Here is a 13,276-nt window from a genome sequence, read left to right on the forward strand (position 1 = left end):
TTTCTGGTGTCCCCCGCAGTGATATTGCTGAAATATTGCTAAAAGCGGCGTAAAAACTATATACTCACTCACTCACTCTTACCAATGGTCATATTGACGGAGGGCACAGAAAACATATTTAAAATGATTAAAATAGGAAAAAAACGTGGTCTGATATTTGAATGTTACTTTAATGAGCACAAATACAGCTGTGTCCCAGAATGTGCTACAGGTGGTTGGATGGCACTCGGGGACCATGGACCAATGGTAGGAAATATTAACTCCGCTGTTCTGCCGTGATACAGTTGTTTTCATTTTTTATTTTGAAACAATTCAACAAATTCTCATAAAAATATTTTTAAAATGGTATCTACATAATAAATGGAAATAACAAAATCCCTGAATTAGTTGATAGATTTCGTCTCCGTGGGCGACCCAGGAACACTGCCCACAGTTGACGGAAGAGGACACCCAGTCGATTTCTCGGGTATGGGATCCTCCATCGATATTCTGGGATTAAGACATCCTGTCGAGGTCAGAGGAAGAGACGGCACTGTTGAGATCCGAGGAAGTGGAGATCGTGTCGACGGTCCGGGATCAGGACACACCGTCGAGGTCCCGACTAGTACTGATCCCTGCGATAATTGTGTTCTCCGCCAAACTGTCTCTCTGGTTACCGACAAATGTAAGCCTTCCTGTTTTTGCGAGAGTTTTGAAAGCGTGTGTTGTCTGAAAGTGTCCGGCTTGTGTATGATGTTGCTGACCAGCGAGGCGTCTAGTACCGTGTGCAGACCAGAAGTAATAGTGAAACGCTCCTTGTCGTGAGTTCGCGGAGGTTTCATACATGAGCACACTAGTGACATAAATGACTGTTTGAATTTCTTGTTCATGGTTGCTATGACGACAGGATTAATAACACAGCACAGGAAGGACAACCAGACAAATGACGTCACCAGCGCTTCCGGTAAATGCGAACAGCAGGTTTGGTCAACGATCTTAACAATTGATAAAGGGATACAGAAAGCTGCATAGGCAAGGATAATGGTAAACAAGGCTCTCATAGCCTTCAGTGTGTTTCGGCCATAGTGGGCGGGCCTTAATGACGAACCAGGCAAAGGTAACATAGCAAATACTCGATGGTGGGAGCTCGCCTCTTTAACTATTTTGGCAAGCATAACAATTATCACAAATGCTGGTAAAAGACATCCAAATAATTCCTTGAAAAGCATATGGGATGAATGGCTATCTCCTAGCAACATGCACAAAGAAAACTTTCCAACAAAAGTGTACAAGCCTTTCCCAAAGAACGGTACGAGGGCAATAAGAGTGCTCTGGCTCCATCCGAATATCATCAACATAAGGACTGTCCGTGATGTGATGATGTTGCTGTATTTCAGGGGCGTTGAAACTGCTACACATCGGTCCACACACACCATCACAAGGCTGTAGGCGGCGCCGTTCCGACCGACGTTGTAGAGGAAGCCTGACACTGTGCAGAAGGTGTTGGAGAAGGCCCAGGAGTGGTGTATCCGGGCGACGGCCGCCGACGGGATAGCAAACACTGCCACAAGAAGTTCGGCAACCGACAGCGACACCAGGAAGATGTTGGTGCAGGTGTGTAGGTATTTGGCTCGGCAGATGACGTAGATAAGGAGACTGTTGAGAATGACAGCCGTCACAGACAACGTGGACGCCAAGACGGCAAGGAGGATGTTGACGTCGTTGCTGATGTCCCTGTATGTGATGTTACCGACACTTGGCATCTCTGTCAACGCCGGCGGCTGCTGTTACTCCATCCACCAAGACTCCATCGACTCCCTGAAGCAGACCATACCATGTGCAACTTCTTGGCGCCTTCAGTCTGAAAGTGGAGGTCAAAGTAAAGTAAAGACAGTTTTTTTCTGAGACCACCAAGGAGTAGAGGACACATACATATGACTGTACATAGTTAGCGTGTCTGTCACCTGAACCTAAGACGGACGACATGAGTCATCGGGACATGCGCTATGTTTGGTCGGAGTCAGACCAGAGGTGTTTATGAAGACATATTTAGCTCAAGCATTGATGTCTCAACTCGTTTCTTGTTTTAACACCACGTTTCGGTGAAGATGCTTCTAATTTTGTCAAGCCTGTGCACTATGGAAGGACCTGTTGTCAGCAAGGTTATATACTCTTCGTCATTAAAAAGAGTGGAAAGGGCAAACGGGGTGGACTAAGATACCCAACAACGCACACGCGAACGCTGTCAGTAGTTTAGCACTGGAAAGAAAACGGTTCACTCCAGATGCAAATGATATTGGATTCCTGGAAGTAGAAATGCTTCGTTACTCTATCTAGTCTGTCTCGTGGTTACTGAGGCCGAGTATATACAGGTAAAACTATATTTGCAAAACAATACAACAACCAAGGGAGATAACTGATGACAGGAGATCAAACATAGGGACTTTACACAGTGGTTGATTGCAGTGTGGGGTTCTGTCCAGTATACTTGATGTTCTGTACAATGTTTCGATAAGCACGACCGAGCCTCTGGGTATATTCACACCCTGTCGTTTCTGAGTGACTCCTACATCAATTGTGTATTCTCTAGAGTCTGGTATTTTTTCAGTTTTCATTTTTGCTATGTTTTGTTGGTTTCTGTGTGTGTTGTTTTTGTACAAATCAAATTTTCGAACTAAATGGCCATGAGCCATTTTGAAAAGCAACAGTCTGTTTGAATGGAAAACCCAAGCATCCTAGATAAGACCAGGCCGGACCCCTGATTGATGTGGCCTCACATCGGTCACTGAGTTACTCTATTGCGCTCAGTTTGGAAAACCTAGTATCCTTTGAGCATATAGCTTTTGGACTACATGGCCTTGGTGCACTGTTGAATGTCACCTCGTTCGGGTGATCTAGACTAGTTCATATGTTGTGATCCATGTATAACTGCCGTCAGTTGTTTAACAATTTAAGACGTGTGTAACCGTAAATGATTACCCTCCTGACCGTGTCACCACATCAATAAGCCCAACATCCAGGACAAAGCCATTGTTTCTATCTACCCAGTAATGTCTGTAACTACATATATATGGTTCCATCTGTTAGGCTGCCGGGTACCCCAACGTTTTGCTTCAGTATCTACAGCGCTGAGTCGCTGGACTTATAATCGTAGCGTTGGAATATTCCCTTGACTTATTTTCTTGTAATTGTCATTTGTGTATGGTATATAACCAACAAAAGAAGTTTGGACTCAAAGTATTCTTCGTCGTAAATCAGACCTAGTTCCCCCGTCGACATGTGCGTTAACAGATTTTCAGGCAATGAGGCATCGTAAAGGATCCAAATTTAATTAGATATATGTCCTAACAAATCGGGGTATCTTAACAGAGTAAAGATCCGAATTTATCAAGCGAAGTGGTATCGTATTGGGGTAAAAGTCTGACTTCAAAGATATAGATCGTATCGACTATTAGATCGTGCGACCTCTGGCCTCAGTCAGCCCTCCTCCTCCAGCCTCTACCGCATCCCAGCCTGTGTAGCAGCAAGCAGTACCCCCAGGCAACAGCCCAAACACACACTGCTGTAATGTGCTTGATCAATACCTGCACCCCGGCCCTCCAACACAATTAGAAGTAAAAGCTTTCCCAGGTAGGTAGAAGTCTGCGGTTGAGCGGTCACCTTCACTCGCCCCGTCTGACTGCAATACTGATCGATTGTGTAGTCTGTCTTACAGCCCCCGAACTGCATGGATGTCCCCTCTAACAAACCCTTACACGAAGCAAGTCTAGATGTCCTCAGGTTCTGAATCTCTCGTCTCACTGTGGTCCCTTTTTAATTAAAAAGGAATTATTTGTTTCCATCAAAATTACATTTTTGAGAGACTAAACGTTAGCCTAATCACAAGTGTATCGGTCTTCTGACGGTGTGGGAGGTTTTAAGGGATATATTGCAGCACTACATCTAACAGCAGATGAGATTAACCTGGTTGTATGATGTCAACAGAAGCTTGAAGCATTTATACAACCAGTATTTGTAACCACAGGCTGTTTTCTTTATAAAAGTGTTAAAACATGCGATGCTATACCACGTCTGTTGTGTATAAGAAGTAAAATACGTCTATGATGAATATGTATTAAACCACGTCTGTTTGGGTATATGAAGTAAAATACGTCTATGATGAATATGTATTATACCACGTCTGTTTGTGTATATGAAGTAAAATACGTCTATGATGAATATGTATTATACCACGTCTAAAATACGTCTATGATGAATATGTATTATACCACGTCTGTTTTGTATATGAAGTAAAATACGTCTATGATGAATATGTATTATACCACGTCTGTTTGGGTATATGAAGTAAAATACGTCTATGATGAATATGTATTATACCACGTCTGTTAAGTTGTGTATAAGAAGTAAAATACGTCTATGATGAATATGTATTATACCACGTCTGTTTGTGTATATGAAGTAAAATACGTCTATGATGAATATGTATTATACCACGTCTGTTTGGGTATATGAAGTAAAATACGTCTATGATGAATATGTATTATACCACGTCTGTTGTGTATATGAAGTAAAATACGTTTATGATGAATATGTATTATACCACGTCTGTTTGGGTATATGAAATAAAATACGTCTATGATGAATATGTATTATACCACGTCTGTTGTGTATATGAAGTAAAATACGTCTATGATGAATATGTATTATACCACGTCTGTTTGGGTATATGAAATAAAATACGTCTATGATGAATATGTATTATACCACGTCTGTTGGGTATATGAAGTAAAATACGTCTATGATGAATATGTATTATACCACGTCTGTTGTGTATAAGAAGTAGAATACGTCTATGATGAATATGTATTATACCACGTCTGCTGTGTATAAGAAGTAGAATACGTCTATGATGAATATGTGTTATACCACGTCTGCTGTGTATAAGAAGAAGAATACGTCTATGATGAATATGTATTATACCACGTCTGTTGTGTATAAGAAGTAGAATACGTCTATGATGAATATGTATAATACCACGTCTGTTTGGGTATATGAAGTAAAATGCGTCTATGATGAATATGTATTATACCACGTCTGTTTGGGTATATGAAATAAAATACGTCTATGATGAATATGTATTATACCACGTCTGTTGTGTATATGAAGTAAAATACGTTTATGATGAATATGTATTATACCACGTCTGTTTGGGTATATGAAGTAAAATGCGTCTATGATGAATATGTATTATACCACGTCTGTTGGGTATATGAAGTAAAATACGTCTATGATGAATATGTATTATACCACGTCTGTTGTGTATAAGAAGTAGAATACGTCTATGATGAATATGTATTATACCACGTCTGTTGTGTATAAGAAGTAGAATACGTCTATGATGAATATGTGTTATACCACGTCTGTTGTGTATAAGAAGAAGAATACGTCTATGATGAATATGTATTATACCACGTCTGTTGTGTATAAGAAGTAGAATACGTCTATGATGAATATGTATAATACCACGTCTGTTTGGGTATATGAAGTAAAATGCGTCTATGATGAATATGTATTATACCACGTCTCTTTGGGTATATGAAGTAAAATACGTCTATGATGAATATGTGCTATACCACGTCTGTTGTGTATAAGAAGTAGAATACGTCTATGATGAATATGTATTATACCACGTCTGCTGTGTATAAGAAGTAGAATACGTCGATGATGAATATGTGTTAAACCACGTCTGTTGTGTATAAGAAGTAGAATACGTATATGATGAATATGTATTATACCACGTCTGTTGTGTATAAGAAGCAGAATACGTCTATGATGAATATGTATTATACCACGTCTGTTTGGGTATATGAAGTAGAATACGTCGATGATGAATATGTGTTATACCACGTCTGTTGTGTATAAGAAGTAGAATACGTCTATGATGAATATGTATTATACCACGTCTGTTGTGTATAAGAAGCAGAATACGTCTATGATGAATATGTATTATACCACGTCTGTTTGGGTATATGAAGTAAAATGCGTCTATGATGAATATGTATTATACCACGTCTGTTTGGGTATATGAAGTAAAATACGTCTATGGTGAATATGTGCTATACCACGTCTATTGTGTATAAGAAGTAAAATACGTCTATGATGAATATGTATTATACCACGTCTGTTGTGTATAAGAAGTAGAATACGTCTATGATGAATATGTATTATACCACGTCTGTTGTGTATAAGAAGTAAAATACGTCTATAATGAATATGTATTATACCACGTCTGTTGTGTATAAGAAGTAGAATACGTCTATGATGAATATGTATTATACCACGTCTGTTGTGTATAAGAAGTAAAATACGTCTATGATGAATATGTATTATACCACGTCTGTTGTGTATAAGAAGTAAAATACGTCTATGATGAATATGTATTATACCACGTCTGTTGTGTATAAGAAGTAGAATACGTCTATGATGAATATGTATTATACCACGTCTGTTGTGTATAAGAAGTAAAATACGTCTATGATGAATATGTATTATACCACGTCTGTTGTGTATAAGAAGTAAAATACGTCTATGATGAATATGTATTATACCACGTCTGCTGTGTATAAGAAGTAGAATACGTCTATGATGAATATGTATTATACCACGTCTGTTGTGTATAAGAAGTAGAATACGTCTATGATGAATATGTATTATACCACGTCTGTTTGGGTATATGAAGTAAAATACGTCTATGATGAATATGTATTATACCACGTCTGTTTGGGTATATGAAGTAGAATACGTCTATGATGAATATGTATTATACCACGTCTGTTGTGTATAAGAAGTAGAATACGTCTATGATGAATATGTGTTATACCACGTCTGTTTGGGCATAAGAAATAAAATACGCCTATGATGAATATGTGTTATACCACGTCTGTTTGGGTATAAGAAGTAAAATACGTCCATGATGAATATGTGTTATACCACGTCTGTTTGGGTATATGAAGTAAAATACGTCTATGGTGAATATGTCCTCGCCACGTCTGTTGGGTATATGAACTAAAATACGTCTATGGTGAATATGTGCTATACAACGTTTGTTGTGTAAATGAAGTAAAATACGTCTATGGTGAATATGTGCTATACCAGTGTAAACTATGTTTATGCCGAATGGAAAGACTTCCGCCCGTGCCCCCACTGAAATTTAAATCATATTACCTGAATGTATGTGCATCTTTTTCCTCATCGTTACATTTTGGGGAGACACGGGCGGAAGTCTTGCCAACGCGCCCGTTGCGTATATGAAGTAAAACGCGTCTGTTGTGTATATTAAGTAAAACACGTTTATGTGTTATACCATCCATGTTGTGTATATGAAGTAAAACGCGTCTGTTGTGTATATGAAGTAAAACACCTTTATGTGTTATACCATCCATGTTGTGTATATGAAGTAAAACGCGTCTGTTATGTATATAAAGTAAAACACCTTTATGTGTTATACCATCCATGTTGTGTATATGAATTAAAACACGTTTATGATGCGTGTTATACCACCCATGCTGTGTATATGAAGTAAAACGCGTCTCTTGTGTATATGAAGTTATGTGTGTTATACCACTCATGCTGTGTATATGATGTAAAACGCGTCTGTTGTGTATATGAAGTAAAACACGTTATGGTGTTATACCACCCATGTTGTGTATATGAAGTAAAACGCGTCTGTTGTGTAATGAAGTTATGTGTGCTATACCACCCATGCTGTGTATATGAACTAAAACGCGTCTGTTGTGTATATGAAGTAAAACACCTTTATGTGTTATACCACCCATGCTGTGTATATGAAGTAAAACGCATATGTTGTGTATATGAAGTAAAACACCTTTATGTGTCATACCATTATGTTGTGTATATGAAGTAAAACACGTTTATGTGTTATACCATCCATGTTGTGTATATGAAGTAAAACACGTCTTTTGTGTATATGAAGTAAAACACCTTTATGTGTTATACCATCCATGTTGTGTATATGAAGTAAAACGCGTCTGTTGTGTATATGAAGTAAAACACGTTTATGTGTTATGCCATCCATGTTGTGTATATGATGTAAAACGCGTCTGTTGTGTATATGAAGTAAAACACCTTTATGTGTTATACCATCCATGTTGTGTATATGATGTAAAACGCGTCTGTTGTGTATATGAAGGAAAACACCTTTATGTGTTATACCATCCATGTTGTGTATATGAATTAAAACACGTTTATGATGCGTGTTATACCACCCATGCTGTGTATATGAAGTAAAACGCGTCTCTTGTGTATATGAAGTTATGTGTGTTATACCACTCATGCTGTGTATATGATGTAAAACGCGTCTGTTGTGTATATGAAGTAAACCACCTTTATGTGTTATACCATCCATGTTGTGTATATGAAGTAAAACGCGTCTGTTGTGTATATGAAGTAAAACACGTCTTTTGTGTATATGAAGTAAAACACCTTTATGTGTTATACCATCCATGTTGTGTATATGAAGTAAAACGCGTCTGTTGTGTATATGAAGTAAAACACGTTTATGTGTTATGCCATCCATGTTGTGTATATGATGTAAAACGCGTCTGTTGTGTATATGAAGTAAACACCTTTATGTGTTATACCATCCATGTTGTGTATATGAAGTAAAACGCGTCTGTTGTGTATATGAAGTAAAACACCTTTATGTGTTATACCATCCATGTTGTGTATATGAATTAAAACACGTTTATGATGCGTGTTATACCACCCATGCTGTGTATATGAAGTAAAACGCGTCTCTTGTGTATATGAAGTTATGTGTGTTATACCACTCATGCTGTGTATATGATGTAAAACGCGTCTGTTGTGTATATGAAGTAAAACACGTTTATGTGTTATACCACCCATGCTGTATATATGAAGTAAAACGCGTCTGTTGTGTATATGAAGTTATATGTGTTATACCACCTATGCTGTGTATATGAAGTAAAACGCGTCTGTTATGAATATGAAGTAAAACACGTTTATGATGTGTGTTATACCACCCATGCTTTGTATATGAAGTAAAACACGTCTATGATGTGTTATACCACGCCTATTTTGTGTAAAAACACCTATGCACCTATGCGGTGAATACGTGTTACACGGTTTCGGAAAACCAGCCTGTCGTGCTCTTCCGTATACTGTTTAATTAAGTCTGTACATGTGAGGTATCTATCTGCTGTATCTCTTCTGCTATGTACATATGTTACTTATCACAGTCACCAAAGAGCAGCACTACCTACAGCTGCCGATTAGGGAAAGTGAAACTAATTAACGAAAATGGCCATCGATATATTTATATTTGATTGGCTTGTGTTCCGTGAAAACAAAAGTACACATATCACCTTAAAGGTGCAGTATGTGTCAGGAAGCTTCACACCGCCCACATGACCCATGTAATACCAAAGCCGTATTCGCGAACAATACATATTTGAGCATATGCCACACACATTTATCAATGCACATTGACGTGAGTTCAAGTAATCACCTCAAGTATATCAACGTTTCAGTGGATACCAAATGTGATGAAGAACTCACCTGCGGGAGCTACTGGGGTCTCGGAAGACGTCCCTGTCACTCATCCCTAGCTGCACGGCTGCTGGAGTCGGGGATATTCGCCCAGCACGTTAGTTGTGTGAGTGGATCCGGTATAGGCCATGGTGAAATGCCAGTTGGGATCGACCAGTTCCCTGATGAAAAGTTGGAGCCTTCATCTGCCTTCCCGACACAACAGCGGCTATTGATCAGAGCATAACAACAAGCCTCTCTCCACATGCCACGCGTGTGAATTAACAAAGTTTACGCGTTGCTAGGTAACCCACCTGTATGAGTTAACGAAGTGTTGGCGCGAGTCAAACTGTCAATCATCTCACCTGGCGGAAGCCGGTCACATACATGGAGTGGTTTGGGCGTTTGGGCTAGTTGGACACACACGAAAGGCGTCATCTGCGTTCTGGCGCCATTTGGCACCACACTTTAAGTGTCAGAACACACAAGTGAAGCGATATCTTGGTAGGGGTTGAACACACGCGTCAAGCGTTAATTTCATCTTGGTGGGTGGTGAACACACACGTGAAGCGTTAACTGCATCTTGGTGGGTGGTGAACACACACGTGAAGCGTTAACTGCATCTTGGTAGGGGTTGAACACACGTGAAGCGTTAACTGCATCTTGGTAGGGGTTGAACAGAAACGTGAAGAGTTAACTGCATCTTGGTGGGGGGTTGAACAGACACGTGAAGCGTTAACTGCATCTTGGTAGGGGTTGAACAGACACGTGAAGCGTTAACTGCATCTTGGTAGGGGTTGAACAGAAACGTGAAGCGTTAACTGCATCTTGGTATGGGTTGAACTGACATGTGAAGGGTTAACTGCATCTTGGTAGGGGTTGAACAGAAACGTGAAGAGTTAACTGCATCTTTGTAGGGGTTGAACACACACGTGAAGCGTTAACTGCATCTTGGTAGGGGTTGAACAGACAAGTGGAGCGTCAATTGCATCTTGGTGGGGGTTGAACAGACAAGTGAAGCGTTAATTGCATCTTGGTAGGGGTTGAACACACACGTGAAGCGTTAACTGCATCTTGGATGGGGTTGAACACGTGAAGGGTTAACACGTGAAGGGTTAACTGCATCTTTGTTGATGGGGTTGAACAGACAGGTGAAGCGTTAACTGCATCTTGGTGGGGTTGAGCAGACACGTGAAGCGTTAATTGCATCTTGGTAGGGGTTGAACACAAACGTGAAGCGTTAACTGCATCTTGATGGGGGTTGAACAGACAAGTGAAGGGTTAACTGCATCTTGGTAGGGATTGAACAAACACTTGAAGAGTTAACTGCATCTTGATGGGGGTTGAACAGACACGTGAAGAGTTAACTGCATCTTGGTAGGGGTTGAACACACACGTGAAGCGTTAACTGCATCTTGATGGGGATTGAACAGACACGTGAAGGGTTAACTGCATCTTGGTAGGGGTTGAACAGACACGTAAAGAGTTAACTGCATCTTGATGGGGGTTGAACAGACAAGTGAAGGGTTAACTGCATCTTGGTAGGGGTTGAACAAATACGTGAAGAGTTAACTGCATCTTGATGGGGGTTGAACAGACACGTGAAGGGTTAACTGCATCTTGGTAGGGGTTGAACACACACGTGAAGCGTTAACTGCATCTTGATGGGGGTTGAACAGACACGTGAAGGGTTAACTGCATCTTGGTAGGGGTTGAACAAACACGTGAAGCGTTAACTGCATCTTGATGGGGGTTGAACAGACACGTGAAGGGTTAACTGCATCTTGGTAGGGGTTGAACAGACACATGAAGGGTTAACTGCATCTTGGTAGGGGTTGAACAGACACGTGAAGAGTTAATTGCATCTTGGTGGGGGTTGAACAGACACGTGAAGCGTTAACTGCATCTTGATGGGGGTTGAACAGACACGTGAAGGGTTAACTGCATCTTAGGGAGTTGGTAGGGGTTGAACACACACGTGAAGCGTTAACTGCATCTTGATGGGGGTTGAACAGACACGTGAAGCGTTAACTGCATCTTGGTAGGGTTGAACAAACACGTGTGAAGCGTTAACTGCATCTTGATGGGGGTTGAACAGACACGTGAAGGGTTAACTGCATCTTGGTAGGGGTTGAACAGACACGTGAAGCGTTAACTGCATCTTGGTGGGGGTTGAACAGACACGTGAAGAGTTAACTGCATCTTGGTAGGGGTTGAACAGACACGTGAAGCGTTAACTGCATCTTGGTAGGGTTGAACAGACACGTGAAGGGTTAACTGCATCTTGGTGGGGTTGAACACACACGTGAAGCGTTAACTGCATCTTGGTAGGGGTTGAACAGACACGTGAAGCGTTAACTGCATCTTGGTAGGGGTTGAACACACACGTGAAGAGTTAACTGCATCTTGGTGGGGGTTGAACAGACACGTGAAGCGTTAACTGCATCTTGGTAGGGTTGAACACACACGTGAAGCGTTAACTGCATCTTGATGGGGGTTGAACAGACACGTGAAGGGTTAACTGCATCTTGGTAGGGGTTGAACACACACGTGAAGCGTTAACTGCATCTTGGTAGGGGTTGAACAGACACGTGAAGCGTTAATTGCATCTTGGTAGGGGTTGAACACACACGTGAAGCGTTAACTGCATCTTGATGGGGGTTGAACAGACACGTGAAGGGTTAACTGCATCTTGGTAGGGGTTGAACAAACACGTGAAGCGTTAACTGCATCTTGATGGGGGTTGAACACACACGTGAAGCGTTAACTGCATCTTGGTAGGGGTTGAACACACACGTGAAGAGTTAACTGCATCTTGGTGGGGGTTGAACACACACGTGAAGCGTTAACTGCATCTTGGTAGGGGTTGAACACACAAGTGAAGCGTTAATTGCATCTTGGTGGGGGTTGAACAAACACTTGAAGAGTTAACTGCATCTTGGTGGGGGTTGAACAGACAAGTGGAGCGTTAATTGCATCTTGGTGGGGGTTGAACAAACACGTGAAGAGTTAACTGCATCTTGGTAGGGGTTGAACAGACACATGAAGAGTTAATTGCATCTTGGTGGGGGTTGAACACACACTTGAAGCGTTAACTGCATCTTGGTAGGGGTTGAACAGACACGTGATGCGTTAACTGCATCTTGGTAGGGATTGAACAGACACGTGAAGCGTTAACTGCTTCTTGGTGGGGGTTGAACACACAAGTGAAGCGTTAATTGCATCTTGGTGGGGGTTGAACAAACACTTGAAGAGTTAACTGCATCTTGGTGGGGGTTGAACAGACAAGTGGAGCGTTAATTGCATCTTGGTGGGGGTTGAACAAACACGTGAAGAGTTAACTGCATCTTGGTAGGGGCTGAACAGACACGTGAAGAGTTAATTGCATCTTGGTGGGGGTTGAACACACACTTGAAGCGTTAACTGCATCTTGGTAGGGATTGAACAGACACATGAAGGGTTAACTGCATCTTGGTAGGGGTTGAACACACTCGTGAAGCGTTAACTGCATCTTGGTAGGGGTTGAACACACACGTGAAGCGTTAACTGCATCTTGGTAGGGGTTGAACAGACACGTGAAGCGTTAACTGCATCTTGGTAGGGGTTGAAGAAACGCTTGAAGAGTTAACTGCATCTTGGTGGGGGTTGAACAGACAAGTGAAGCGTTAATTGCATTTTGGTGGGGGTTGAACAAACACGTGAAGAGTTAACTGCATCTTGGTAGGAGTTG

General features: G+C 40.9%; 1 protein-coding gene across 1 annotated transcript; it reads right to left on the reverse strand.

The window, feature by feature from the left end:
* Nucleotides 1-100: 100 nt before the first annotated feature.
* On the reverse strand, nt 101-9,793 carry LOC124273940 (melatonin receptor type 1A-like). The gene is made up of 2 exons (XM_046709278.1): nt 9,577-9,793; nt 101-1,840 (listed from the first exon to the last, which is right to left on the reverse strand). Exon 2 carries the CDS (start codon nt 1,740-1,742, stop codon nt 384-386), a length of 1,359 nt encoding a protein of 452 aa, XP_046565234.1. The 5' UTR covers nt 1,743-1,840; nt 9,577-9,793; the 3' UTR covers nt 101-383.
* Between the last annotated feature and the right edge of the window lie 3,483 nt (nt 9,794-13,276).

This window comes from Haliotis rubra, unplaced genomic scaffold (genome assembly GCF_003918875.1).
Source record: "Haliotis rubra isolate DU_JTF1 unplaced genomic scaffold, ASM391887v1 Scf186, whole genome shotgun sequence".
Taxonomy (NCBI): Eukaryota; Metazoa; Mollusca; class Gastropoda; order Lepetellida; family Haliotidae; genus Haliotis; species Haliotis rubra.